The 27,893-nt window shown below is 57.2% G+C and overlaps 13 protein-coding genes across 13 annotated transcripts; 4 read left to right on the plus strand and 9 right to left on the minus strand.

Annotated features, from left to right (window-relative positions):
• Position 1: 1 nt before the first annotated feature.
• Positions 2-1,317, minus strand: CDEST_03450 (Putative batten's disease protein Cln3; the record flags this gene model as incomplete). Its single annotated transcript, XM_062919609.1, has 2 exons — positions 2-1,146; positions 1,227-1,317. 2 exons carry the CDS (start codon positions 1,315-1,317, stop codon positions 2-4), a joined length of 1,236 nt encoding a protein of 411 aa, XP_062775660.1.
• A 375-nt stretch (positions 1,318-1,692) lies between these two features.
• On the plus strand, positions 1,693-3,959 carry CDEST_03451 (uncharacterized protein). Its single transcript, XM_062919610.1, has 2 exons — positions 1,693-2,100; positions 2,163-3,959. The coding sequence occupies exons 1-2, from the start codon at positions 1,906-1,908 to the stop codon at positions 3,765-3,767; spliced, it is 1,800 nt and encodes a 599-aa protein (XP_062775661.1). The 5' UTR covers positions 1,693-1,905; the 3' UTR covers positions 3,768-3,959.
• On the minus strand, positions 3,956-6,231 carry CDEST_03452 (Putative cytochrome P450). Its single transcript, XM_062919611.1, has 2 exons — positions 5,860-6,231; positions 3,956-5,773 (listed from the first exon to the last, which is right to left on the minus strand). The coding sequence occupies exons 1-2, from the start codon at positions 6,016-6,018 to the stop codon at positions 4,235-4,237; spliced, it is 1,698 nt and encodes a 565-aa protein (XP_062775662.1). The 5' UTR covers positions 6,019-6,231; the 3' UTR covers positions 3,956-4,234.
• Positions 6,232-7,088: 857 nt separating this feature from the next.
• CDEST_03453 (uncharacterized protein) lies at positions 7,089-7,898 on the minus strand (the record flags this gene model as incomplete). The annotated part of the gene is made up of 1 exon (XM_062919612.1): positions 7,089-7,898. One exon carries the CDS (start codon positions 7,896-7,898, stop codon positions 7,089-7,091), a length of 810 nt encoding a protein of 269 aa, XP_062775663.1.
• A 1,826-nt stretch (positions 7,899-9,724) lies between these two features.
• CDEST_03454 (Putative class I glutamine amidotransferase, ThiJ/PfpI family) lies at positions 9,725-11,205 on the plus strand (the record flags this gene model as incomplete). Its single annotated transcript, XM_062919613.1, has 5 exons — positions 9,725-9,773; positions 10,103-10,224; positions 10,445-10,861; positions 10,939-10,997; positions 11,067-11,205. The coding sequence occupies 5 exons, from the start codon at positions 9,725-9,727 to the stop codon at positions 11,203-11,205; spliced, it is 786 nt and encodes a 261-aa protein (XP_062775664.1).
• A 353-nt stretch (positions 11,206-11,558) lies between these two features.
• On the minus strand, positions 11,559-12,193 carry CDEST_03455 (Putative HAD superfamily protein). The gene has a single exon (XM_062919614.1). The coding sequence runs from the start codon at positions 12,168-12,170 to the stop codon at positions 11,670-11,672; it is 501 nt and encodes a 166-aa protein (XP_062775665.1). The 5' UTR covers positions 12,171-12,193; the 3' UTR covers positions 11,559-11,669.
• Position 12,194: 1 nt separating this feature from the next.
• CDEST_03456 (Putative phosphoglycolate phosphatase-like, domain 2, HAD superfamily) lies at positions 12,195-12,724 on the minus strand. Its single transcript, XM_062919615.1, has one exon. The coding sequence runs from the start codon at positions 12,642-12,644 to the stop codon at positions 12,258-12,260; it is 387 nt and encodes a 128-aa protein (XP_062775666.1). The 5' UTR covers positions 12,645-12,724; the 3' UTR covers positions 12,195-12,257.
• Position 12,725: 1 nt separating this feature from the next.
• CDEST_03457 (Putative HNH nuclease) lies at positions 12,726-14,190 on the plus strand. Its single transcript, XM_062919616.1, has one exon. It carries the CDS (start codon positions 12,902-12,904, stop codon positions 13,685-13,687), a length of 786 nt encoding a protein of 261 aa, XP_062775667.1. The 5' UTR covers positions 12,726-12,901; the 3' UTR covers positions 13,688-14,190.
• A 1-nt stretch (position 14,191) lies between these two features.
• On the minus strand, positions 14,192-15,757 carry CDEST_03458 (uncharacterized protein). Its single transcript, XM_062919617.1, has 3 exons — positions 15,421-15,757; positions 15,134-15,358; positions 14,192-15,060 (listed from the first exon to the last, which is right to left on the minus strand). The coding sequence occupies exons 1-3, from the start codon at positions 15,612-15,614 to the stop codon at positions 14,328-14,330; spliced, it is 1,152 nt and encodes a 383-aa protein (XP_062775668.1). The 5' UTR covers positions 15,615-15,757; the 3' UTR covers positions 14,192-14,327.
• A 2,886-nt stretch (positions 15,758-18,643) lies between these two features.
• On the minus strand, positions 18,644-19,223 carry CDEST_03459 (uncharacterized protein; the record flags this gene model as incomplete). The annotated part of the gene is made up of 2 exons (XM_062919618.1): positions 18,644-18,838; positions 18,975-19,223. 2 exons carry the CDS (start codon positions 19,221-19,223, stop codon positions 18,644-18,646), a joined length of 444 nt encoding a protein of 147 aa, XP_062775669.1.
• Positions 19,224-21,993: 2,770 nt separating this feature from the next.
• On the plus strand, positions 21,994-23,743 carry CDEST_03460 (uncharacterized protein). The gene is made up of 3 exons (XM_062919619.1): positions 21,994-22,866; positions 22,938-22,988; positions 23,049-23,743. Exons 1-3 carry the CDS (start codon positions 22,188-22,190, stop codon positions 23,078-23,080), a joined length of 762 nt encoding a protein of 253 aa, XP_062775670.1. The 5' UTR covers positions 21,994-22,187; the 3' UTR covers positions 23,081-23,743.
• On the minus strand, positions 23,377-23,985 carry CDEST_03461 (uncharacterized protein; the record flags this gene model as incomplete). The annotated part of the gene is made up of 1 exon (XM_062919620.1): positions 23,377-23,985. The coding sequence occupies one exon, from the start codon at positions 23,983-23,985 to the stop codon at positions 23,377-23,379; it is 609 nt and encodes a 202-aa protein (XP_062775671.1).
• A 374-nt stretch (positions 23,986-24,359) lies between these two features.
• On the minus strand, positions 24,360-27,097 carry CDEST_03462 (Putative pyruvate carboxyltransferase, alpha-isopropylmalate/homocitrate synthase). The gene is made up of 9 exons (XM_062919621.1): positions 26,924-27,097; positions 26,792-26,828; positions 26,672-26,736; positions 26,573-26,615; positions 25,873-26,472; positions 25,788-25,812; positions 25,674-25,737; positions 24,721-25,618; positions 24,360-24,631 (listed from the first exon to the last, which is right to left on the minus strand). Exons 1-9 carry the CDS (start codon positions 26,929-26,931, stop codon positions 24,521-24,523), a joined length of 1,851 nt encoding a protein of 616 aa, XP_062775672.1. The 5' UTR covers positions 26,932-27,097; the 3' UTR covers positions 24,360-24,520.
• Between the last annotated feature and the right edge of the window lie 796 nt (positions 27,098-27,893).

Consider the following 27,893-nt stretch of genomic DNA (forward strand, 5'->3'; position numbering starts at 1 on the left):
TCTACCTTGATCTGTGACACCAGCGTTTGCCGCTCACGAGCGATCCGCACATGATCGTCTCAACAAAGGCGCCTAGAACACCGCCAACGATCGCGCCTCCCGCGTCGCCGGCGGTGACGAGCCCTAGACTCAGCTCTCGATACGCCCGGTTTTCCCGTTCTTCTCTCACTCTAGCTAGGACGTTGATGTATAACGAGCCGCCCACAATGCCCACCAGGAAAGCCAGGAAGAAGGCCATGTGGGTGGATATGAGGAAGACGGCATTGAGGGACGCGACGACGGTCCACACGCTCAGAGCGACGAGGTGCAGCTTAAAACTCCGCAAGGGAAGGAAGGTGACTGATGACCGACCCAGCCAGGTGCCTAGATAGGCAGACATTCCGTAGGTGGTGTAGAAGTGAGAGAACGTCTCAAACGCAGACCCGTCCAGCGGCCTGGCGAGGCCAACCTGCAGCAGAGACAGGGACGCCGATGCCACGAAGAGCGGAAACATGTCCGACCGGGCCAGACCCCTGAGAACCCGATATTTCTTGGCGAACGCCTTGGGACTATCAGGCCTCGGTCTGCTTTCGCTCCATCCCAGAGACGACCGCCCTTCCTCGGCGCCGGCGTCGTCTTGGCCAGCTTGGTCCTTCTTTCGACCCCTCTTGGTCACATCCTGGGGCAGAAGAAGGAAATGGGCGATCAAGAGCACGGAAACAAGGTAGTATATGTACCCCGTGGCGCTCCGGAGGACCCTACCCTCGCCGTACGTCAGCAGGAAAGGCCACACGGCGTTCTCGAGCAGCCCGGCGCCGGTGCCGAAGCCCCACCCGGCCAGTGCCGGCCGGCCGGCGTGCGCGGCCATGCCGAGACACGAGACCTCGGTCGCCGCCGACGCGACGGAGGCGAGAACTGTTGCGGCGACACGGACGGGGGGGAGGACGTTGGGTGGCGCATCGTCGGCGATGCGTTTGGAGACGAACCAGCAGGCCGCGGCGACGAGGGGCCGGATCCGGCACGGGATGCGGTGGATGACGAAGGGGAGCACCAGCTTGGTGAGGAGGACCGGGAGGAGTTCGACCAGGATGACGACATGTCGCGGGTAGGGGATGATGAGGTAGTTGGCGGCGTAGACGATGGATGGGAGGATGGTGTTGACGAGACCTTTTTTATTTTTTGGCTCCTGTTAGTGATAAAGACATGGATTCCAGCTCGTGTCGGGGCCGAGGAGACTTGTGGCCTACCTATCAACGCGAACCCCGAAAACACGCGAAATTCCTCAAGAGAGAAGTACGGCATGGCGGTTCGGTCTGGCCTCTTGACTGTAGCCGCCATCGCGAGAATTGAGTTTGCAGAGGTCAACGTTTCAACGACATGACCCCTCGCGGCGCGAGAATAGACACAAGACAGCCACGGGCTACCGATGCTGCTGCTACTACTACTATTATTAGGTACATGCTCGTTCAAAAGCATCACAGAACCATCCAAAATACTACCAGAAGGGGGATTTTTTTCGGGATTCACTTGAATTTCATCAATCAATGGAAACAGAGCCCACGAACCACGTGCTGTCGCCGTCGGGGCCAACCGAGCATGGATGGGCGGTTGACGGGACCCGGCGCCGACGAATCGAACGCACCACGTGGGACGGATTCGGCGATTGATAGGGGATACAAGAGAGGCCATCTCGCCGGGCGCCCCATCAGATATCACGAACACAGCAGCAGCATCAACATGTTTGACGACGATCTTGCCTTGTTTTGTCGCGTTGACTCTTGATTTCCCACCGACCTCGGTCAGTCAGATGCTTAGATCGTTCGCTGCTGTTGCGAGCGGAGGGCGCGACGAAGAAACCAACATCATGCATTGCATCGCCGGATTCCTTCGCAGTCCCTCCTCTGCGACCGTGAGCGCCAGCTAGCCATGGTTCCGCATCTTAACTTCTGGCGTCGGGGGGGCTCGAAGCCCAACGTTGAAATTCGCAGCGGGTTGTTGGATGGCGATGCGCAACGCCGTCCCCGGCACGCGACCGCGGCATCTGAACGGCTGCGCGCCGTGCTGAGATTCATAATGCCCGTCGTGCTCTTTACCGCCCTCGGTTATTTCCTGATGAGCCTCGTAAGTCCTCACCCTGCGTGATGGGCTCGTTATTCTGTCTGTCCTTCGCTGACCCGCCGCAGTTTCCGGATGAGACCAGACGGTTCTTCCACGGGGATGGCGGCGCCGAGAGGGCCATCTCGCGGTCTCGTCTCGAGAGCCTCTCCAAATCGAACCATATCGATAGGGGCGGCCCTCGGCGGCTCAGGCTCTTCATGCCCGCCGACGGGCCGAGCATCAACCTCTGCAAGACCGTCATGTCGGCCGTCGCGCTGGGATACCCGATGCCCACCCTTCTGAACTGGAACGGGGAGTTCAACAGGCCGGACTGGCACTTTGCCGGATCCCACATCGCCAAGTTGGAATCCCTGCTGGCCGCCATCGACCACCTGTACGAGCGAGAGGACGGCGACGATGTGAACGAGGACGACCTCGTTCTCCTCGTCGACGCCTACGACGTCTGGTTCCAGCTACCCCCCTCCGTCCTCGTCGAGCGCTTCCACCAGCTCAACCGCAAAGCCGACGCCCGCGTGAGGAAGCAGTGGGAGGAGGGCGGCGGGCTCAAGCCGGGCTTCCCCGTGGCCCCGCCGACGCAGAGCGTCCTCGTCACCACGGCCAAGGACTGCCAGCCAGGCCGGGAGTCCGGGTCCGACCCGCGCTACGAGTACTGGCCGGACTCGCCCCTGGCCCCCGACTTCTACGGCAACGAGACCGACCGGGTGCTGCCGTACGTCTTAGACTCGGCCAGGAAGTACAAGAAGATCCGGCCCAGGTGCGTCAACAGCGGCATGATCATGGGAACCGTCCGTTCGCTCCGGGGCGCGCTGCGGAAGTGCAGGGCCAAGGTCGACGCGGCGGCCGCGGGCGGGCGCCAGCTCTGGAGCGACCAGGCGCTACTGGCCGAGGTCATTGGGGACCAGGAGGTGTGGCGGCACTGGGTGCGCGGGTTGGCCCCGGAGTGGAACGGGTTCGTCTCCCGGGAGCGGCTGGGGGAGCTGCCGCGGGAGGTGCGGCGGATCGCGGACGCGGCCTTGGCCGGGGAGGAGTTCGAGTTCGGGATCGGGCTGGACTACGAGTTCGCCACGATTCCGCCGACGTGCTCCTCGGAAGACGACGGGTATTTCGTCCGGCTTGACGACGCCGAGGGCATTCGGAGAGCGTCGGACGAGGCCGGGGTGCCGGGCGGCGAGGTGCCGGGCGGCGAGGTGAGGGTCAAGGGCACCATCCCGCCCGAGCTGGAACACGCCGCGCCGCCGACGACGACGCTCCCCGGGCACGTCGGCGGCGGCTGGGGCAACGTGTCCCTCTACACGGACTTCTTCTTCGGGACCTCGCCCGTGGGGATCCACCACAACGCCTACGTCTTCGGCCTGAAGGCGTGGAGGCTGGAGAACTGGTGGAACATGACCTGGTTCCACCCTCGTCTGCGGGAGCTGGTGACGGCGTCCCTGGGGTCGAACAGAAAGCTCGCGCTGCTCGCGAGGCTCCCCCTGGAGCCCGATGGCCGGGACGAGATGGTCTACTGGCCCTCCGACGAAGGGCCGGCCGAGGCGGGCGTCAGGGTCTTTGACGGGTCGAAGGAGGCGATGGGGTACTCGGCCATCGGGTGGGATGGGATCTGCCAGAAGGGGGACAGGAGCTGGTACGACGTGGTCTTCGGGGACGGCAAGGGGCCGCTGGCTGTGTAAAGGTGTCTGCCGTATGCATATTCCTGGGTCATTTACCGCAGGTGATCGATCCCCTTGTCTGCTCTCTAGGAGTTTCTCAACATGAAAGAAGAGCTTGAATTTGCTTGAATTTGGCTTGTCACATTATAACGACACAGGACGAGTAAGTGGCTGGCTGACGTTGTGAGAGCCACGCTCGTGTTGAACATCAGAAACCATACCCATCTCGGTGTCATTCGAAGAACACTGATGCTTGTTCTAGTATCGGTCAAGTTACAATTACCTCTATATATACTGTCTAAACTCCCGAGACAACGTTGCGCTCTATCGATCGCGGACGTATCGTGGGAGACAGAAAACTTATCTTAATGTTCTTCGCGGAGCACGTGCCTAACTTGCAACACATTTTACCAGAGGAGAGACTATGGAGGCTATTCTCATACGCTCTCGCAGCGTATAAGCCATTGGCCGGCCACCCCTCTCTCTCATCACGCCTTTCCGCCCCGATACCCGCTCAGCGACACGCGGCAAGGGTACCCGTCGGTAGGGTGCGCGGCGCCCGACTCGACCATGAAGACCCTCTGGCCCCCGAGACCGCTCAGGTCAATCTTTTTGTCGCCATCCAGCTCGGCATAGCAGTCCCGGATGTCAAACTCCCTGACGACGCAGGCCAGCACGGCGCGCGTCTCCTTCATGACCAGCTGCTGGCCGACGCATAGTCGCGGGCCGTACTCGAAGACGCGCCAGCCGCCCTTGGGCGGGTACAGTTCGTGGGCCGGGTCCGTGACCAGCCAACGCTCGGGGAGGAACTCGTCCGGGCGGGCCCAGTATTTGGGGTTGCGGTGGATGACCCAGTGGAGCATGTTGACGGCGATGCCGTCGGTCGGGTAGGCGTTGCCGGCGGCGTCGCGGAGGACCAGGTCGGCGCAGCCCTGGCGGATGGCGCCGGCAGGCGGGAACAGGCGCAGCGACTCCTTGATACAGGCGTTGGTGTAGGGCAGGGCGTTGAGCAGGGCCGGGTTCTCGGCGATCCTGGCCGGGGTCGAGGCGAGGTCGGCGCCCAGGACGTCGTCGTGCTCGGCGCGGACGCGGGCAAGCACGGCGGGCCGCGAGGCGATGTTGTGCAGGCAGTAGACGACGGCGGAGGCGGTCGAGTCGTAGCCGGCGAAGAAGAACATGCGCATGTTGCGGGTCACGACGGCGAGGTAGTCGGCGTCGAGCTCGGTGCGGCCGGCGTTCTGCGGCAGGGCGAGCCAGTTCTCGAGAGCGCAGTCGAGGACGGACTGGAAGCTCTCGGCCTTGTCGCGGTTGTGGGCCCTGTTCTGCAGCAGGGTGCGGAAGCGGGCGCGGACCTGGCGCTTGATGTGGTTGTCGAGCACGCGGCCGCCGTTCCAAGTGCGGAAGAGCAGGACCGGGTCGACGCGGGCGACGAGGTTCTCGGGCTTGTGGGCGGTGAACTTGAGGCGCAGCTGGCCCTTCATGGCCTCGGCGAGCGGATGGCGGCGCTTCTGGGTCTCGAGGCGCATGTTGAAGAGGGCCTCGCCGATCATGTCGGTGATGAGGTCCAGCATGAGCGGCTCGAGGCGGAACATGGCGCCGTCGGCGGCCTTGGCTCGCAGGCGGTCCGTGAAGGTGGCGACGTTGCCGACGATGATGGGTACGGCGGCGGTGATGTTCTGGGCGCTGAAGCTCGGGCTGAAGAGGCCATGGAGGTGCTTCCACGGCCGACCGTTGGTGTCGAACTGGCTGGGCCCGCCGGTGATGGGGTGGAACCAGCCGGTCAGCATCGGGGGCTTGGCGGAGCCGGCGACGGGGTGGTAGACGGTCTGGTGGGCCATGTCCGGGTCCATGACCATGAGCATGGGGTCGGCCATGGGCCAGGTGTCGACGTAGAAAGCGCCGCCGTCCTTGAAGGGTTCGCCGAGCTTCGATAGCACGTAGTTGGCGTGGACACCGGCGGGGAGGCTGTCAAATGCCTTTTTCGCCTCGAGGAGGTTGCCGAAGAGGAAGCTGTGCGGGACGACGGGCTGACGATGGTGGTGGTGTGAGCAATGTGTGTATTTGTGTGTGTGCTCGTGTGCTTTCGTGCGTGCCACGCTCAAGAATCACTCACCAGTCCTTGTCTCCGCAGCTCGGCCATCTTACCGCGATGTTTCCTCAGGAGCTTGACGAAGTAGAGCACGGAGCCGACGGCGGCCACCAGGACGGCCGCCGTGAGCGACCTGACGAAGACCCAGAGCACGCCGTCCATGTTGAGGGCGGTGTTGGGCATTGCCGTCGTTTCGTTTATCTGCTGCCGCGATGTTGCGGCCCTTGACTCGTCCCCGGATGACGAGCGGACGGAGGGGACGGAGGGGACGGAGGGGAGTGGGCGGGTTTAAACGGGATAAACGGGATTTGGTGTGCGGGAAGTTTGAATCAAATCGGCCGCGGATGAATGCCGCACATACAGAGTAAGACGCCCTTTTACCTAGACAAATTGGCCCTCCCCGATTCGTTGGAAATCAAAAACTTAATTACCTCCTCCGGGGTAGCCGGGGTCAGGGGTTAGTGACCTGATGAGCAGCCTGTAGTGTGCTGTATTCGTCACGCATTACGGTCAATTGATGAGCCCCAGTTGGTGAACAGGGGGTCGAATCCCCCTTAATGGGACTCACGACCGAAAATGAAAAGTGCTCACCAATGTAGGGCTGTTTGTGTCTCCCTTTATCCTTACGTCCCTCTCAATCAACTTGAATTGTGCTTGTCTGATAATCTACTCCACATGATGCTTTTGCTGTCGCTTTGTCTTGTAACTGTATAGCCTCGCGCCAGGTTTGTTCTGTGATGCCTTTTTTCCCCTCGCCCAGTTCATCTTGGTTTGCATATAATACAACAGTTTTCCCACAAATTCACCGGAACTCCAAACCCCCCCATAGAAGATGATGAACCCCCCACCTCCCAATCGTCGATACCGGAATGAGCAGGAATGCCTGCTCAATCATCTTCCTTAGCGTGGGAAGCTCGCGGACTCCCCGTATCCAATAGGTCGAGGCTAAGCGCTGCGTCTTCCCTGGCTGCAGACACACACGTACGTGGGCGAGACGACGAAGAGAGCAGGCTAAACAGACCTCGCCGGTACCAAATAGTCTTTGGGTATCAACAGCTTGCATGTATCCCGTATGATGCCATGCCCAGACATCATTGTGGTTTAAGGGACAATACCGGCCAGTCCGTCTTCTGGGGGCTCGGTGCTCTGCCCTGCTGCCCTGCTCAGGCTTTCGACGAACATCTTGACACGCCGGCCAAAGAGTAATATGTGAACGTAACGCAATGAATGACCTGGTACATCGTGCTCGTCCTCTACCTCGGCACGCCACCGGCAAGCCCAACGGCGACGGACGACGTCAAGAACTCTGTGTCGTTGTACGTCTGTTTACAACCCCTCGGCGGCTTGCCTTGGGCGAATCCGTGGCTGTAGGCCTCACCCAAGACGCTCATGTCCATCGAAGGGTTTTCGGGCCGCCCATCCCTGCGAATGACGATCAGGGAGGACGCGCGCGACATCTTCCACACCTCGTCGCCGACCCGCGCTCGGTTGGGCACCAGTACAAGAGCTCCATGGTCCTGCGTCAGGGCGAGCCGGCGACTCTTGTCCTCGACAAAAGTCTCGAGGAAGGGAATATCCGTCTCGGCCGTGGCCGCGAGCGGTCCGCTACCCGAGATGGCGTCGGTGAGCAGGTTCCTGTCGTCGAGGGCCCAGAACTGACGGAACGACTCCGGGTCTTCGCCCGCTCCGACGGCCTGCTCGAAGTCGACGAGCCCGCTCAAGCCGTTGAGGACGGGACTGAGGAACCTGCTGAAAGACTGGACGGTCTCGTGCCTGGTGAAGCCTTGCGGATGCCGGTCGGTGGTGGTCCTGCTGAGGCCATCCCCCGAGAGTGTCCGCATAAGGGTGTTCATGTGGTGTTCTTCATCCGGACTGGGCGAGCGCATCTTGTAGACGAGGGACAGGAGCTTGACGAGGGGCAGGAGCTCCTTCATGTGCGCCAGCTCGTCCGAGACGGCGACGATGGTGTCGACATAGGTGCCGCCCAGCTGCACGTGTTCTGACTGGAGGTCATCGACGCGCATGCCTTGGTCCAGTGTGAGGTTCATTGCGGTGGTCGGCATCAGAATGGATGTGATACCAGAGTGGGTTTGGTATGGACAAGTGGTGGTAGATGGGACACGACGACGTGATAGAAGGAGGAGGAGATAGAGCGATGGAAAAAGAGAAAAAAGAGATGGAGAGGGCAACAGGTGAGACATATATCATACACCCCAAGACAGGCCCAGGTTTGCCGTCACCATCCGCACTGGCGGGGCCAGAATGACCTGCGTGGACGTCTTGAGCAGCAGCCGAGCCCTGATGTTTCCCGAGTAGCCGGGATACTCGCTCAACGGCAACGGTTGGTGGAAGCGGCGTGGATACACTACACCCTACGGGTACGCTGCACACACACGGATGGATGACGGCGCGCTTGCGCTTGCTTGGTCCAGCCAAGTTCGCCAATCCAGCAGTCCGGAGAGAGTACAGAGTAAAGTTGGTTCGGTTGCGTAAACAAGCGGGTCTGCCGACTTGCAGAGGGTATGATGTGCGGGTTGATGTGGGCTTTGAAGCCGGGGCTGACGGGGCCAAGGGGAGCCACCATGTCATGCCGTATGGAGACGGCGAAAGCTTGACCGCTTCACTGACTGTACGGATGTCTGACTAGCTGTCTGATTTGTGCCGCGTGGGTATACGACCCGTCTTCTCTGAGAATCGAAACTGGTTGTCGGGGGTTCGCGCCGACTGACTTGGAGCTGGGAAGGCCCGGATCTTGGGGCCGCAGTGTCATACGATCTGATGCTAGGTAAAACTCCTGCGGCATCGAGATGCACGAGTCCACAGGGCAGCATTCAGAAATGATCTGCGTCCCACGCTGTGGTTCTGAAGCACTTCAGTAGGGGCGGGCTGGTTTTGAAGCTTGCAAAGAGAATCCATAATAACCAGAGAGGCATACGTCGTGGGGGGTTGGCAAGGGAGGCTAGGAGAGGAAACGAAAGGGGGCGGGTGGGATGCTGGTTCGAGGACACAAGATATTGATCGGCTTGGAGTGACGGGCGACATGTGTGATGGTCCATGGATGGTGTGGATGGATGATGTGTGTGTGGGCGGGACAGGAATTCGGGTGAGGGGAGGGGGAGGGCAGAGATGACGTCGGGGAGGTCCCGCTGCATTGGCATCTTAGCGACCCCAACCCCCGGTACGGGGCCATTTGGGAGGTATCCCGGCCGCCCCTGCTCGTCGCCCTAGCGCTTCAGAGTTCAAAGTTCAGGGTCTGCTCATCCAATCTTTTGGGACCGGAACAAACCCTCGCCCTCGCTCTCACCCTCACTCTGACCCACTCCCTCACTCACTAATTACTCACTCAGTCCGGAAATGAGTGAGACTCACTCATGACTTCAAACTCACTTACAAACTCAGTTGCCCATGGCAGCATGAAATTCCTCCTGGCCTCTTCGTGACAACCTTACAGCAGCCTTTAGGAACCAGGATGGCGGGACCAACCAACACTCTCCGGCCAAACAACCTTTATCTGTTCCATGTGGCCGTTGATACGAGGTTCCCCATTCGTACGTAGGCAGGAATGCACTTACGATGTACTTCCACTCAGTCCCTTTGACGCTCTCCCTCCATCTCTGTGAGCCTTGTCTTAATCGGCGCTGATGTCAGCTTGTCTCTGATTCCGGCAAGCGGCACCATCAACAACCCGAGGAGTGTCACCGGCGATATTGATCTGCTATCCCGCGTTGATCATTCATCCCTTCCCCCTTTTCACACACACATACACACGCAACACACTCCATCTCCCTCTCGTTCTCCCTGCCGGTCGACTGCAGACAACGCCTACTTGCAACCTTACACTGCCGGGAAACCACCAGCGACTACACTCCTCCGAGCACAAATCAGTACAATGGTCAAGGCCCTCATCATTATGGCTGACTACGGTCACGACCCCACAGGTATCATCAACCGGTCAACCTTGACCCGTCTCGTGCATCCAAACCCCCCGCCGCCAAGCCCTCCGTCAACGTCCTTTGACCTTGTCGTGCATCACACCATCCCCCACACTCTCCATGCTATACCCCCCGCCTCCATGTCTCCCTGTCTCCCTTGTGTGCCGGTTTACTTACCCCGTATGCTCGGTAGCCAACTCTGACCGCACCTTCGCTCGTCCCAACCCATGTGTTCCCTGCTGCCCCTCGAACCATCTCAACACCTTCGAACTCTCTCCCTGACTAGATCTGCGTCACGAACCCCGAAGCTAATCTGCCCCCCATCTTCCTCGCAGAGGTTGCAGTGCCCTACCAGGCTTTCAAGGATGCTGGATTCCATGTAAACTTTGCGACCGAGACGGGCAAAACGCCCCGGTGTGATAGTCGCATGCTCGAGGGCCTCTCTCAAAAATTGCTGGTACGAAACCCTCACTCCCAATGCGGAAACATTGCACAGCAATGTTGTCGTCCATCAACGGTTCCTCGACAACGGTTTATAGCATGAGCTTGCAGATGAATCGTCTCTGGTTTCTCCTTCTCCACGCGACGGCATTTCAGAACGAGTTCGGAGAGAAGCTGAAGCTGGGGCTGGAGCGGGATGGAACGTGGAGCAAAAGTTAATATGCTGCCTCTTGCAGGGTGCGGCAGCCTCCGTCATGAAGCTCTACGACGCCATGGTCGGGTCCTCGGAGATGCAGAGCCCGCTTTCCTGGACCTCCTCGGGCTTCACCCTCGACGACTTTGACGTCGTGCACATCCCCGGCGGCCACGACAAGGAAGTCAGGCAGCTCCTGGACTCGACTGCCGCCCAGGTGCTCCTCGCCAATTATTTCCCCAAGACCAAGAAGCCCGGACGAAAGGTCATCTCCGCCATCTGCCACGGCCCGCTGCTGCTCTGCAACACAAAGGGTGACGACGGCAACAGCATCCTGTACCACTGCACGACGACGGCCCTCCCTGCCTTCTTCGAATCATCGGCCTATCACGGCACCAGGCTGTTTCTGGGCGACTACTACAAGACGTACGGCGCCGGTTCCGAGAGCGTCGAGGCTTCGGTGAGTGACTGAGTGTCGCACGACAGACGAGCCCGGTCCGCCTTTGACATCCGCGCCGAGTCACTGAACATCGTTAGATGCGCAAAGCAGTCAAGGATCCTAGCCAATTCAAGAGCAGCTGGATCCCCCACAAACCGTTCGTATCCCCGGTTTCTTGGGAAGGTGGAAAGGGCTGACCTCTTGCTCATGCTTGCTTTGTTCATAGCTTCGTCGTGGAAGATACCGAGTACAACTACGTCAGCGCTCGGTTTCCCCCAGATGCGGCGAAAATGTCCGAGATGACGGTCAACCTGGTTCACCTGGTTCAAGGCTTCAAGGGGGAAGACGAGTCAGTCGGCCTGTAGCCGCGACAAGTGAGGTCCCTGCTGGGACGGGGTGTTCGGCATTCCGGGAGACGCCAGATTCTGAACTCGGCTAGTTCTGGCAGCTTCTAGTCGGTACGCTAGCCTCCTTCGTAGATTGATTGCAATGTTTCCGAGGAGTGGCTCGCCAGGGACAGGTATTCGCGCCGTGATGTCGACACCGAGTGGCATGTGCCGGTCCCGACGGGGCATTTCGTCACCATGACGACTTCCTGCAGGTGGAAACATCAAGTGACAGCTATGCTCCCGGTTTGATTAAGCTTAAGAACACGTTCTACCATGAATCGTGAACTCCCCGGTGATCGTTATGCTTCGACTGGCTCTTTTCGTGCGCAGTGTGGGGAGAGGGTTACAGCAAGCTGCCGCCAGAAACTTTCTCTCTCTTCATCTCTGTGTGTGGGTTACCATCGTACAAACAAGAAGAAGAAAAAAAGCACCGTAACTCTTTACGCCCTTGGTTTGGAAAGTCCGACAATCTGCTCGACGGCCTCGTCGACGCCCACGGCCACAATCGTCGGGGTGGTACCGATCACGCCGCCCAGCCCATCGATCCATCCGGTCCCGGACCTGTCGATCCACGCCGAGCGCCACCCGGCCGCCCGAGCGCCCAGGGCGTCAAAGGGGTTCGAGCTGACGAGCCAGATGCCGTCCTCCCGGCCCGACATGCCGACCTTCTCCGCAAAGTGGGCATACGTCCGCGGGTCGGGCTTGAAGCACCGCGCCTCCTCGACCGTGACCAGCTTACCCGGGCCGAGAGCACGGCTCATCCGGGCCAGCCCCGGCGATGTCCCGATCGACACACGCACCATGTCGTCGGTGCCGTTGGAAAAGACGTAGGCGTCGACCGACCCGTCCCGCTCGACGACGTCCATGGCCGCCTCGATCTCGGGAAAGGCTTCGAGGCCGTTGTACGCGTCCATGAGGCGCCCCTCGTCTTCTTCGGACATGGCCAGCTTCTTCTCGGCGACGGCATGCTTCAGCGCGGCCCGCGTCAGCTCGGAGAAGGGACGGTAGGTGCCTGTGTCTCACAAATCTCAGCCGTTTAAGGTCTCGTTGGCGAAGATGGTCAGTCGCATCCCCGACGAACCCATGCTGTTGATTCGCCACGTGTATTCGAGCTGGTACCTCCGCCACTGGGCCGCCAGCCCCGTGGCGCGCTCGTCGCCGTACAGCGTCGCGAGTTCCTTGGCGATGGACTCGGTCGAAAGAAGCGTGCCGTATAAGTCAAAGGCGACGACCGTCTTGGACCTGTCCTGTGACATCGTCGTGTCGTTGTTTTCGCGTTGCCGGTGAGTCAGTAGACGGTGAGCGTGGCTCACACTGGCGGTCAGTGTAGGGTGCTCGTAAAGATGTGCGTAGAATGTTCTTTGAAGCTCGCCGAATGTGTCACGCTGGTTAGACGAAGGAAGCGAGAATGACATCCGAACGCTCGTTCTCAGGGGTTTATGTATTAGCGGGGGAGGAGGGCTGCTTCACTTAACCGTGGGGTGTTGTCTGAGGACCTGTAACCCCCGCAGAAGTACTTACCTACAGCGTGAAAACCCCCTAAACCTCACTAGATGGGGACGTCACGCTGGCCCGACGTCATCGATTCTCACAAGGACATCATTCACATCACCATCTCACACCTCACACCTCAACGCGTCACACCTCACGTCTCACCGCCCTCTCAACCACCATGAAGACCTCCGACGAAGAAACAGCCCAGTTTGAAACTTTCCGGGACTGTCTCTCGGCGGCCGTCGTCGAACGCGTGACGAAACCCGCACCGAGACCAAAACGCCGCTCTAAAAAGACCAACGCGGCGTCCAAGTCTCACAGCAACGAGGAGAAGGGGACCGCCCCGGTCGACGCCGCCGTGGACGCCGACGACATGGTCGAATTCGCCTCCTACCTCGCCTCCGAGGCTTTCGACTCCTTCCCCGCGGACCTCAAATCCCTCTCCCATGCCGCCTACGTCACCGACCCGTCCCTGCGGTCCCGTTACGCCCTGCCCCTCACCGGCGCCGACGTCGCCGATATCCTGCCCTCACTGTCCCCGGACGTCGCCGACTCACTTGTCGCGTACGGCATCGTCGACCCGGACCGGCAGGGCGCGCACGAGTTCCTGGCGCCCGTGCTGGGCGAGTACGTGGCGGCGCTCACGGCCGCGCCGCCGCCGCCGAGGTCGACGAGGGACCGCGTCGAGGGCTGTGAGCTGTGCGGCCGCGACTGGATCGCGCTGACGTACCACCATCTCATTCCGCGCATGGTCCACGACAAGGTTGTGAAGCGCGGCTGGCACAGAGAGGATGAGCTCAACAACGCTGCCTGGCTGTGTCGTCTGTGCCATTCCTTTGTGCACCGGTTTGCCGGCCACGAGGACTTAGCGCGCCACTATTACACCGTCGAGCTGCTGCTGGAGCAAGAAGAGGTTGTCCGGTTTGCCCAGTATGCCAGTCGAGTGAGGTGGAAGGGAAGGTAAAATCTCCTCGTAGGAGACGGGCGCAGAAATACATCCGCGTACTGGAGGGAGCATCGGGACGACCTGATTTCATCCACGCTATTGCCGCTGGTCCTTCTGCGCTCTGCGTGCTTGGCTTGACCGCCAGCCGTGAATATCTCTCAACAACCGTCCCTAACTCTACATCAACGTATCCTACACCCTCGCCGACAGTAGGCACTGTATGGCGGAGCAACGTACAGTTTCCCAAAAAGCAAACGCTGTTGTTCATGTGGGAAGATGACGACGGTCGTGCATAACATTTGCCAGGCTCATTTCACCTCCGCTAATAACACATGTGATGCAAAGTCAGCTTGGTATCGTTGTATAAGCGTTTTTTTTAATTTAAGATAGCGAGAGTCCGGTAAGAACAAGGCGCAACCTGAGATCCCTTGAGAGAGGCATCCCATCCCCTCCTGTCCCATCCTCTTCCTCCTTTTTGTTGTCGTCCGCTGCTCGTCTGAACGCCGTGCCCGTGGTATAGTGAGATAAAATGGTAGAAAAAGGTGCAGGGCCTCGTGGTGCCTGTAGGAAACGAAAGAGAGAGAAAAGTGCGAAGCCAAATCCAAGACTACAATTCAAAAGGGGTATATCCAGTCCTCGTCGTCGTCTCCTCGCCATGTCACGGGCTCCTCTTGCGCTTCCGCTCCCACACATTGTCCTCGTCCCCGACGATATCCGACTCTTCGATCTCGATCCTCGGCGGTTTCATGCCGGACGACGGGGCCAGGGGCGGCGGGCGGCTCGGTCCGACGCTCTCGTCGCTCTCCCGCCTTCTGTGTCCGAGCAGCGCTTGCCTGTCACCGCGGCCCTGCGCGTCTTCCTCGTCCATCTCCGGCACCGCGACCAGCACGTGCGAGCTTCCCCAGCTCAGCGCGCGGCCCATGCTTTCCCGCGTGACGACGACCTTGCTGTTCGCCACGGATCCGCTGCCGACGTAGCTGTCGCTACGGACGAGGCCGTCGCTGCCGGGGCTGACAACCCATCCGAACTCATTGGTCACGGCGCGCTCGACCATGTACCTGTCGAACTGCGTGTCGCGCTCGTTGTTGTACTGGGACGGTATGCGCTGGAGGTTTCCGGGCTCGGGCTGTTGTTGTTGCTGTGCCGCTTGCTGCATCTGTTCCTGCTTTTGAAGACCCGTTAAGCTCTTGACGGACGATGTGGAAATACGGCGGAGGGAGCGGTCGCCGAGGCTGAGACCGCCGATGGAAAGGCGGCTGTTGTACGACGTTTCGCCTTCGAGGTCGTTAAAGCCGTACGGCTTGTGGTTGACGGGGTAGTGGTAGTCGTCGTACTGGGCGAGTCGACGGTAGGTCTGGATCGAGTAGATTCCGGGAATGGCAACGAGTACGCTGTGAACCGTTAGTCTATTGTGTTTCTGTCTATCAAGTCTGTGTTATGGGAAGGGCTAGCTAGGCAACCTACAGGAGGAGACCGTCCAGACCGAGTCCGACCGCCGCGTAGCGGCTGTCTTTCCTTTGCACGAAGACAACAGCATCCAAGGCCAAGGTAGCCAGGGAGCAAACGATCTTCAGGACGTGGGTGAAGAGCATGGTCCATGGCGTCAATGTCTCGGCGGCGAGCTTGGATACTTCGTAAAATGTGGAGATGAGGCAGATCAGAGAGAAGCCGATGTTGACGGACTCCCATCTGCACCCGCTCGGATCAGTACTCGAACACTCGACGACGAGCAAACATGAAGCAGCACTTACACGACCTCCACCATGGGGAACATGCCCTTTATTTGCTCCTCGGTATCCCAGTTCCTCAGCGTGTCGGACAGGCGCCACGAAAACAGGCCGACGACGACGAGCAGAACGAGCAACTGCAAGACCCAAAAGGGGATAAGCAGAGCCATGCGCCATCTGGCCCTGTCGAACTGGGCTTGTCGGCGATGCAGAACCATATTGTTGGAGTTGTTAATGAAAGGATGCTGGCCCTAATGGAGGGTTCGATGAAGGCAACCGCGGATGTTGTTTGAGGCTGAGAAAGGGAGTGCAAAGCTCATGGGACACAAGGTGGCCCACGGGGAGTTATAACTTATAAACAGAGAGGGAGAGTTTTGAGACCAACAAACAAAACAATCATAGCAAGGGGGGGAGGGGTGTGATTGTCAGTCGGAGCCGGGCCCGAGAAGCGCGGGGAGTGAGGCTGTGGCGAGGCGATCCTGGGCCGTCAGAACTGTATTGGGCGAATGTGTCTGGAATTGCTATATATAAAACATAGAGAGCCGGGACGACTAGGAGGAGCATGGAAGAGGAGACTCTCACAGTCTCCCCACCTTCTCATCGCCAGGCTGCAGTGTATCGACGGCCACTAAGCCCTGCGTAGAAAACACCGACCAGTAACTGAGTGTCTTGCACCCAGACGGGATAGGCTGGACGCACTGAAGAGCCGGCTGTTTGAAAGCGGTGAATCAATTGAACCGCTACAATGGCGCTATTGGGCTCGCACCTCCAGGTTCCGCAATAATTCGCCCATGTCAGCCGGGTCCCAACTACCAGCCCACATGGGAAACGACGTGAAGGGGTCCCTAGGGATTATGGAAAGACGGGGGAGACTTGGCATTCAACGAACAGCGGGAGTAACGGGGTTGTTTCTGCGAGCAGACGATGGATTGTTGGAGCCTAATAGGCAAGCTAGGGGTATGGCATGTCGAGAGAGTTGGGGTCTCGGGCAGTTGAGGAGATTAACACCTTGTCGCCAGCCATCATGCCAACGCCAACGCCGGCGCGGCTCCCTTCTATCTCTGTCGTCTTTGACGCGAGGGCCGGCAGGCACTTTCCGTCGAACAACGGAATGCTGCCCCGGCTGGTTTGATGCGTCGGAAGGCGTTTGCGGCTGAGATCTGGGCCCGTGGTAGCGATTCGGCCAACCTGGCAAGCGACTCAGGCCATCAGTTCATCTGGTCTCCCTCTTTCTTCTTCTCTGGGTGGGCAACCCGCGCCGCCTGCTGACGGCATCGGGGCGCTCGCGGAGTGGGCAACAAACGCGGTACACTACAGCGCCGGCTGCCAAAAAGGGACTTTGGCCATGGACGATCCGCCGTTGTCAACCCCAACAACATGTTTGCCCAAAGTTCACAGCCTGCCCCGTTTGTTTGCTGAACCTGGCTCATGGATCCATGATGGACCCGAACAGGCAACGGCAAATCCCAGATTTGCGGCTCCCCTTTGGCCAAGTGGAGGGCCGAGCAGATCGGAGGTTGGCCCTGGCAAGCCCGGTCATCTCGCTAGGCGCTTGTCGTCTTCCTTCAGGATCGCTTGTCGAGGGAGTTGAGACGCGCTTGTGGTGGCTGCGCAAAGAAAAATGAACCTAGAGTAGGTCCACCCACTTGCAAAATCCCACCACCCCAATACATTTTTTTCAGATTGTGTCATTTTGCTGCACAGGCAGCCGAATTGTTTGTCCCCACCCCCCGTCGTCTGCCGGGCTGTGAACTCTGTGACTATTGCAAGCCTTCAGGTGGGAGGGGGTGACCAGGTTTCCCCAGGGCCCAATAACTGGTGCAAGTTCTTGACGTGGGCTACTTGACCGGTCTTGTTGGTCCGTTTGATGATGTGGTGAGGTCTCTTTGGTTCACAAGCTTCCCCAGGGCTGACGTGGTGGGGACGAAGAACGAATCCGGCCTAGTTCCAGGCTAATTCGAGAGTCCTACTGCTGATGCGCCAGGACAGACAAGACAGCTAGCTGTCTGGACCCTGCTTTGCTGTTTGCCCTCTTAGCCTGCCGGCCACCCACCCCATCTTTGGGCTGCTGGTCTTGCATGCAGCATCGTGGCTATGGCCCATCGAGTCGACAGGTGGCTGCAGCTGAACGGAGTAGAGCTTGTGCGGCTTTCCCTCGATAGTGTCATGATGTGCTCGGTAGTGTGCTGTTGTGTAGTGAGGCTGATTTCCAACGAGCTTAATCGGGATTGGGTTGGGTTGGGGACTGACTGCATTGCATGGTTGCATTGGCTGCGACTCTTGAGCCCAGCAGCACGGGACAGGTACCCTCTCACTGGTACTGGGGTAAGCTCCTTTGCTTATAGCGGTGTGAGCTATTGCGCTAACCGGCGTTCGGCCTCTCATTCATCCGCTCGAAGTGGAACCGCCCTCAGAAACCTATCGTCCAAAGTGGCTAGACATACAGAGTACCTCGTTTCGAGAATAAGCCTCTGTTTTGATCCACGGATAGTTACGTATCACCGGCTCAGCCCACCTTTTGTCAGTCTTGATCTTGTCACGAGTTCTGTCTGGTTAGGGTCCAAGTCAATTTCCCCGAGCTTCATATGCTAAGAAATATTCCCAAAACTGACCGTGAAGCTTCCAAACTGCACAATTGCGTGGTTGTGGTTCAAATGGATTTCGTTTCTGAGTTAGGCACTTCAAGCAACGTTGTCTCCTAGCCTCGACCACTCTGCTCCCTAGACCTGCATCTCCTCCATAAGGGAACGCGACAACCGTTCTCGGTATATAGGTTGGATAACAGGGACCAGCTCAGTGCGGGCCTTTCCAGGTCCTCGCTGCCGCCCGCCTGTTTTACGCTTCCTTATAGTGGACAGGAGAAGGGGGAGAGAGACGAGGGAAAGCCGTGTGCCGTTGCGGGGCATAATCGCATTCCCAACCCACAACCTGAAGTTGGTTGAAAGGTTCTTGTGTTTAATTACCATCGGCTTGCTTTTTTGCGAATCTTCGTCAAGGAATGGACACTGGATTTAAATACGACTGGATTCTACCGAAATTGTCTAGTTTTCAATAAGGCAATGCTCGAGAGAGATTGTGGTCAAAGAAGACCACAGTGTTTTGCCGGACTTGCTGCTGACGTCTTCCCAATTCTCGTCGGTCTCATCTATCCAATTGGGGGTATCCTGACTTTGTCAAAGACATCCATGATGTCCGACATGTCGAACTTGGATGTCGAATTCAGACTAGTAAAAGACGTCGACAAGCATCACTCGAATCTACTTTGTGCCGCACTTATTGAGTCCAAAGCTTTGAAATTCGCGAATGCAGACGGCGAATGAGCGCAGAAGTACGTGACCGTAGCGTTCTGTAGCTTGATTTCGAGGCTCGGTAACAACATGCATAGAAACCACTGAGTACCCAAGGGCGAGAAGGTCCCTCTGGTGAGGTTGACAGCACCGGGCTGCCAAATTGTCTAGACAGTGAAACCAGCAGTTCGGCTGCCCCAGTTGCTCAAGCAGCTCAATACTGCTTCCGCTCTCAAGCTTCTACCTTGCGGTTTCGGCCATGAGCCGATGACTTATGGAAGCGCAAATAACCGGGAACAGTTTTGCAAGCGACCGTTTGGTCAGATTCAACCATGCTGAAGCAGCTCCAGGGAAACCGTAAAACTGGATCTGTACAGCACCGTCACATAGACAGTATACCGTCATAGACGCTGGGTTGAGCTGTAGGGATGTTCGCGTCATCGCTTGAGCGGCGAAATGAGCTTCAGAAGCGGACAAGATTGAGGCTCCCAGATCCTGTTCACGGTCTCGAGCCTCGCAGGGAGGAAAAGTGTGCCGCATTCTGGTTCATAAGGTCAGAGAGTCCAAGAAAGCCCTCCAACATTAGGAGGCAGCTTTGATGCTGCCAATCGAGTCGACAGTCTCACGAGATCTACTGGAAGGTCCGTGACTGCGTGAGCCAGTTCTCCCTCATGTGATTTCTGACCCGAGTCTTATACCGCCGTCGTCTCATAACATCTGCCGCCATGCCAGAAAATATCGAAGCTAGCTCGTGATCTGAATTGCCCGTCTTTGGAAAGCTTCAGCTGAAGCCCGTTCTAAAAGTAGTATAAACGTAGTTGCAGGAAGATGATGCTCGTCAATTGGCCGATCTGCGTTAAAAATCAGATGTGAGTGGGTTGATTTACGGTAGCATGTGCCTGTTGTTTCCGATATAATCAACCCAAAGCTGTCAGACAGTCACATACGACCATACCCATTGGAAAACTCGGGATCCCGTCCGCTCTCCCATAGATAAGCTAATGAGGGGAGGCTCATCTAGAAGAGCAGGATCCCTACTGACTCAGCACGCCAAACGGTGCTAGCCGCTCCGCTGCCGTACGTTTCGCCGTCTATAACTACTTTAATTCGCCTACAGCCCTAACAAAACCGTCCTTCTCTTGCGCCCCTCCTCCTTCTTCCCTTAACTTTTTAGTGTTAACTTATTGCTATTTGTAATGTTACCCCTAGTCTACTTATTATGCTTAATGTCCTATAAGGCGTAGCTACACGTAGAGGGGGCTGTCTATTAGGTCTCCTCTAGGTCTCTGTGCTGCCCCCTACCCCCCCTTTCTTACTCTAAGACTGCTTATCCTTACTTTCCTATAAAAGGTTTATAAAGGTAGCTAGATAATATTTACCTTTAGTCTTCTAATCTTACTGTTCTCCTCTATCCTTAATAGGTAGGCTTTTTACTTCTGTGTTATTTTTATTGGGCCTCTGGCCTCGTATCGTGTTTTTTCAGAGCTTCTGCCGACGACGACTTTCACTTCAACCGGCCGGCCTGCCGATCCACCGGCGAACAACAACATCCGTTGCACGACTTCAACTTTCAGACAAAGTTGGATTAATACTCTAGTCACGTCAGCAGTCAACGGGCATGCGACTTTCAAATCGAAAACAAGGCTTGATTATCTGGCACTTTGGAGCCCAAGAAGATTCCCCCCTCTACACCTAACAATCGCAGGACCCTTGCCAAAACTCCTCGCAGCCCAGCCAATTCGTCCGTCAAAGAAAACAACCCAGCCATTCCACCCAGAAGACCCCCAGCAATCCAGCTGATTCTCGTGATATCGAGATTGGCACAGGTCAGAAGTGCTACTCCGCTCGGAGGTAGTCTACAGAAAGAGCTTCGCCCCTGCCGCCATAACATAGAGTTAAGGTCTGCGCCAACAACAACAACGACAATATTGACTCAACGCCGCAGCTGCGCATGGCAAGCGCCCGACTGTATAGCCATGATGGGAAAGACTCATCTCGGTCTAATGCTAATACTATCTTAACGCAGTGTTTTTCCGGCCCCACAGTTGTTAAGTTAAGTCTCGCAACTTGTAACCGCCAATTGGGTTGACTGTGTTGGTTGAAGACTCAAGGTTGACCATGCCAAGTCGCAGAGCGAGACCCTCGATGCTACGCTGGCGGTGGTCCGTGCCTCAGCTCATGTTGGACCAACACGAACTTCACCCATGTAAGTTCCTAGGACCCTGGCCATCATGTCGGTTCAACTTTGGGCCAACGCCGTATCCGTACCTGAGCATGATCACGGACATGAGTTACCAATACGGCACGGAGAAATGAGCCGATTACAGACCCGGCCCGGCGCCGCTCTGCTATTACGTTGATTTACTACCTTGGTTGCGCGCGGCGTAGTGCCCGCCCACCAAGCATCATGTGTCAGTGTAGGGTAATCGCGTTGGAAGTTGGAGCTTGTGGCCGGTGGGCCCATGTATTGCATTGCAATACAGTGCGGTGTTGGACTAACCTGGCTCTCACCTTCCTTTATGAGTAATGTTGCTGGGGTAGGTAACCGTAGGTTCTATGCAGAGTGATGGGTCTTCTCAGTCTCTCCACTCTTGGGCAACGTTTTATAAGTTCCATTACGGCTGACTGTGTGACGTGACGGCTGCCTTCCAGTCATCTTGCTGCAACATGGCGGCTATCGTCTTTGCGTGGCCGGTTGGCTGGTTCTTCTCGTCCGCCTTGTTCTTTTTCCTCGGCCTGCGACATGAATCAAGACGACCAAGGACGATTCTGGCCGCCCTGCACGTACTTGCAGTTGCTGCGAGCCTGGGAGCCAATGGCGAGGCCTTGCGCGAGCTGCCCCTGCTTGCTGTGCCTTTTGTCATCGGTTGCATGTCGTCACATTCTCGGCTTACACGCCGCCTCTGCCCAAGGCGCTTCGCGCTCTGTGGGTCTTCTTGCTTTCTGCGGCTGGACACGCGCTGGTGAACTGGGTCATGTATCGCAGGGCGCATGCAGCATCCGAGTTGTGTTTTTTCGTCCTGAATTGGGCCCTGTGCTTGTGCGAACATGTTCTTGGCGTGGATGGCGGGAGGATGCCCGGCAGGCTCGCCAGCAAGCCCCCGTCGACGGCTGGGCGAATTGCCGGTCTCTTTTTCGTATGGCTGTTCTTTTGTACCGTACCGGCGTGGCAGTATCCTGGAGTTTATGATAGGTCCTGATGTGGGCTTCATGGGGTCTCTTTCCTAGCTATCCTAGGCAGGTTCCTTGCTTGCACAATATTATCATTGCTGTTCTGGCACATGATCTATGGCGGGTGCTACTCTGTCGTGTTAATCTCATCGTTTCCTATGACTACCCCGCTCCATTATTTTTATCCAACCCACCAACACCAAGGAGGGCTGTATCCGTAATTCTCCTCTTTCCCTTTATTTACTTTCACTTCCGAGAGTGCACACTCCTGTGAAGCCACTAGAGCTGCACATATCAATCGAGTGCAGAATTCTCGGATCTCCCGACAGCACCATGACCGAACCCCGTGATTCGACCGAGACGTCTCTGCCACCCTACGACGCGATATCGCAGCCGTATCAGGAGGTGTGCCCCCCCACGACCCTCGTCATAGTAGGCCAGTCGATCCACGCTCTGACGGCAGATTCGCCGGTACTGTATCATCTCAGTCTCGGTATTTCAGGCCTTTCGGATATCACCACGGAGGTAGAGCTCTCGCGCGTTGAGCCGAAGCAAGATGGCTCGGGACGCCAACGCCATATATATGACTTGCGATATATGCGCTCGGGACCTGGTGGCTACGTGAAGCTGCCGTCCGACTCGCCTCACTACTTTATCGAGCGTGCAAGCCGTCGCGTCCCGGGTCTTCAGGATCTGGGCCTCAAGAAGAGCCGCTTGCCGGGAAAGACATGTACGACTGTTCTGCCCGTTGATATAAGAGGCAAGACCAGCAAGTACAGCATACCCAACTTTGTCAAGGACAGCGCCCCCGTGTTCAGTATCAACAAAAATAGGTGGGCGGATGCGCAAGGGGCTCTGATTGCCTCCATGCATGATACCACCGAGCACAGCCTGGTCGTCACGGCGGCCCTGCCGCGCGCCCAGTTTGACATGCTCGTAGCACTATGGTGCTGTAAGGTATGGGAGTCTGGGGTTGCCAATGCCGAAAAGGTGCACGAGGGGATCGACGGAGGTGAGTAATTCAGTTAGATATATACATTCCAACACGCCGTTTGGTCGCTGACTTGTCATCTGTGTGTTTAGTGAAGAGAAAGATGCGGCTGGCAAGGGAGTTTGGCATGAGTAGCTCAACCAGTAAGTTCCCATTCCTCGTATCTGCGCCGGCCAGGATCGGTCGATTGACATAGTGTTCAGTGGGACCCGGAGGAGCGTCTGGAGCGTTTTGAGCTGGCGTGTACGGAGTTCAGGATTCAAGACACAACCAGACTTTCTAGATACGAATACATCGTCCCTGCACTACCTAGTCATTGTTTTGAACCTTTGAAACAGTCCTTTCTTTGTGGGCCAGTGACCCCTGAAGTCGGCGGGGATAATGATATGGGCTGTCGGTTTTTGGCGCAGGGGCTTCCGAGGCCGGGACTACGGAAAGGCAAGTCCAGCGAAGGATGGGCGTGTGGTATGATTCCAAGCCGGAGGAGGTCGTCAATGCTGGCTGCATATCTTTCAACCCATCTCACCCAATCTACATGACAGACTCTAGAACCGTCGTCGCGATAACCGCGATAGACATCACGCCCCAAGAAGCCCGTAGGGAGCCAGCAGCGTTCTTGTCTTTATCACCCGTCCCGGCACTGTCGTTGTTGCTCCCACCAGACCGCGGTCTCTCGGCTACGTCGCCGGGGCCAGCAGCCCACGCGAAGCCCGACAAGACCTTCTCGGAGTAGCCCGGGGTTGACGTGCCCATCGTGCCGTCGTCGTTGGTCGTCGAGCCCTTGACACACCTGGCCCCGTTCCACTTCACGTCCGCCACCGCAGACCACAGGCTAGTCATATTGGTCAACGTGTCCCAGGTATAGAATAGCTTGCAGTTGGTCGCCTCATAGTGGAACTGCACGGGCGTGCCGAGGTCGTCGTCGGGATAGACGTTTGCGGAGTTGACAGTCCAACCATCTGTGGGCATGCCAGCGAGCGGCGGGTCTGCCTCAGCGAAGGATGTTACGTCGATACCCTCGGGCGGCTTGACAGGGCCGAGGGCCGGCCAGAGCTTCTGGTAGCTGCCGAGCGCGATGACGGGGCCGCCCTTCGTGCCGCCAACCGCCTGCATGGGTGCATTAATAGGACGACCGCCCATAGCAACGAGTGGCCCCAATCACATCAGCATCTCGACACGCCTAAATACAAGGCACCCATCTGCCCCGGCCTCGAAGAGTAGCGCTCACGTCTTGCGACTCGAGCTAATGCCGTCGGTCAACCCGAGAGCATATTCGGAAACGAAAGGAACCGCCTGCGGTCATCCGGCTCGACATGACGTTTAACGCGGCTCAGGCGCTCTTCCGAAGCTGTGAACGAGCTACTGTCCCGGTCTCGGGTGTCCAGATGGCAAAGGATCCGTCCGTCACTTAGTCGTTGGTGGCTAGCGAAGGCATCGAGAGATGCTGACCCAGGAAGGTCAAAACTGATGGCACAGTTGGTGACGGTAGTGGGATCCTCTCTCGAAATAGCCATGTCAATCAATAAGCAAAATGTTCATGGATTTTATTGTCCTTACTCCCCAAGATGGAAAAAGATGCCCCTGTTCATGCCCGTCCGTCTGCGACGATGCTACGTAAAAGTACTTTTTGAAACTGATGAAACAATGCTCTGCCTGAACTTTTCGTCCTCTTCTCCTACATACCGTTGGCCTTCTCTTCCAGAACGGAAACGAGACTGGGCGTCTCCTGAGGAGGAGCGGATTCAGCGGGCTTCAGGATAGGGCTGTTGGGTCTGCTCGTGACGAACTGGTGGGGAAGAAGGGTAGTTGTTAGCCATCGAGTTCTTGCTCAATAATGCCCTTCATACTCGTGCCGCTTTTGCGAATGAGACTTACATGACTCGCCGCGCTCAGCAGGGCGATGAGCGAGCTCTGTACCACATCCTCGTGAATGCCAACGCCCCAAATCGTCTGCTTGCTGCCTGTAGGCTTGCATTCAATATACGCCGCCGCCTTCACACCTCGGCCCTCGCCGATGGCGTGCTCCTTGTAGTCGTGAACATCGAGGTCAATGCCGATTTGCTTGAGCGCGGCCACCATGCTGGAGATGGGTCCGTTTCCTCGGCCACGCAATTTGAACTCTTTGCCTTCCGCAAGGACCACGCCATCAAAGATACGGATCAAGTCCTTCGTGTCCTGGGTTTTGCCTGCGGCTGCGGGAACAGGAGACCGTGAGCGATCGGGGGTGATGCTGTAGTCAACGAGGGTAAAGTGAGGGTTTTCGCGGAGGAAGTAAGTCGTCTCGAAGAGATCGGTAATCTCGTTGGCAAGCATCTCGCGTCCAAGCTCCTCGGTGCGGCGCTGGACAACTTTGGAGAAGGCAACCTGGAGGCCGCGGGGGAGATCGAGCTGCAGCTTCGCCTGCAGAATGAATGCGGTTCCTCCCTTTCCAGACTGCGAGTTGACGCGAATGATGGCCTCGTAATTGCGACCAATATCCTGAGGATCAAGTGGCAGGTACGGCATTCCGTTCCATGGGTCCTCGCTGGACAAGCCTTTGTTCTGACGGTTCTGGAATCCTTTCTTGATTGCATCTTGATGGCTGCCAGAGAAGGCTGCACAGACGAGGCTACCGCCGTAGGGAGCGCGCTGGTGGACGGGAATTTTGGTGCAGGATTCGACCATGTCGATGACCGAGTTCAAGTCGGAGAAATCGATTTCTGGGCTCACACCCTGTGTGTAAAGGTTCAGAGCCAAGGTGACGAGATCAACATTACCGGTTCTCTCTCCGTTGCTGTAAAAGGTTTAGCATTGTCTCATGGACCGCAACGACAGGAAACTATACGAACCCGAACAGACAACCCTCTACACGGTCAGCTCCCGCCATCTGGCTCAATTCCGCCGCTGCAATACCTGTGACACGTCAGTGGCCGCACCACGGCACCAGAGTCAAATACACTAACTAGTTCCACGGTCGTTGTGAGGGTGCTGTCGATAATCGTTAGCATGGATGTGATATAAACATGAGAGGGGAAGGGTTTGACTTGCCAGAGACACACACACGTCCTCTCTGTCTCCAATGTTGTTGCAAAAGTGTTCGACCAAGTCGGCATACACGTTGGGTGTCGACAGCTCGACCGTGGCGGGCAAGTTGAGGATGATCTGATCGCCGGTCTTTCCATTGGGGCCCCAAGCAGCTTTCACCGCGCGGCACACCCTTAGGGCGTACTCGGGATCTGTGTCGGAGAAGCACTCGGGCGAGAATTCGAACTGCCATCGGGTTTCTGAAGCTTCAGGGTCATCCTTGGTCAGGGACCTGACGAGCTTGGTGCATTCCACGGCGAGCTCCAGGGTCTGCTCTTCCGTGTAGCCGAAGACTACCTGCCGGAAGCACTCGCTCGTAGCGAGATAGATGTGGATGATAGCGTTTTTCGCACCGCGGACCGAATCTACCGTCCTTCGGATGAGATCGGGGCGGCAGGGCGAAAGGACCTGGAGGAATACGTCGTCCGGCACGGCTCCCGGGGTTTCGATCAGGCGGCGGGTGAAGTCGAAGTCGGTCTGGGACGCAGAGGGGAAAGAGACCTCAATCTCCTTGTAGCCGAGGTCGCAAAGCATCTTAAAGTAGCGCCACTTCTCGTCGCCGCTCTGTTTGTTGACCAGTCTATGTCAGTCCCGGAATGTAGGCAGGTATGATAGCTCGAGCAAGAAGTCCAAAAACAATATCCGCGGGCATGAGGAAACGTACCATTGGATCGGGCAGACTCTGGTTGCCATCGCGAAGGCAAGAGCTTCAAGGAGGTTAGCAACGCCTCATACGCTCAGAATGTGGATCGGTCGAACATACGACAACCAACGGGGAGCTTTCTCGATGACCTTGTCGGGCCACTGTCGGTTCGGCAGATGCGGCGGCTAGGCAAGTTAGTTGAAGAACAAAAGTCGAGAGCATGGAAGGCATAAGACTCACCTTGAACGCCTTGTACTTCTTCGACGGGTCCTTCAGGCTACAGAGCAGGACCGAGATGGTTAACCCAATACTTGACCATACAAATGCACAATCGAACTGAACAGCGTTCTCTTGGCAAGCCAAATAACTTACAACGTCATCTTGGCAGTAGGACGTCGGTCGACGTTTGCGAACGAGTCAATTGGTGCGAGATGAATTTCGTGTGTGAGGACGGGGAGGAGGCGAGGACGGCGAGGGCGGATTGCTTTTCCAATGCCAAAAGAGAGCACCACCGAAGATGATGCAGATGTAGAGCAGGAATTGAGGATTGAAATACTCAGCTGCAGCGGGCCGTATTATCGGAGGGAGAGTGATCAAAAAGTTTGAGTCACAGAAGCGGGGTGGCCTGGAGTTTGGAAGGTTGGAGGGGCAGCCTGCGAATGATTCAATCGCAACACTCCCTCGTAGACCAAGTAATTAATTGCCCGCGCCTCATTCGTGGATGGTTCCACTGAAATTTTCCAAGCTCCGAACGCGGACTGCTTTACTGGCTTTACGTAAGGCACTTGCACTGTCACTGCGGAGCCTGCGGGGTCGCAAACCGCATGAGGCGCGCCCTTTCCCCAAGTCCTTACCCCACACACGTGCATGCCCCTTGCTGACCATTCGCCATGAGCCGACAGTATCCGAAATCACTCCGATTATTGCTTCTCATCATCCCGATCTGCTTGCGGCATCGCATCTTTTCCGTCAGACTCCTCGGGTATACGTCAATAGTACCATAAGAACAACTGAAGGAGGTAAGGCTTGAGTCAGAATAATGATACCGGGAAGATCCGTTCAGAGATCCGGTCAAACTGAGTATGGACGCTCCACTCGTGAGTGCTAAGAAGCCTAACGGCAGAGACTGAAGAGACTTGGACTCACCGGGCCATGTTGAACTTCCTTCGGATTTCATTATCAAACATGGCTTCCAAGATTCTGCGGCTCTTTGGAAGTGCTGATAAAAGGAAAGGTTGCTGTGGCTCAACTACCTAGCAAGCCTGCCCGCAGTAGACCTGACGCAAATGTCGACCTGTCATGCGATGGTTGATCTTGTTCGCGGAGTAATAGTCTGGAATGG

Source organism: Colletotrichum destructivum, chromosome 2 (genome assembly GCF_034447905.1).
Source record: "Colletotrichum destructivum chromosome 2, complete sequence".
Taxonomy (NCBI): Eukaryota; Fungi; Ascomycota; class Sordariomycetes; order Glomerellales; family Glomerellaceae; genus Colletotrichum; species Colletotrichum destructivum.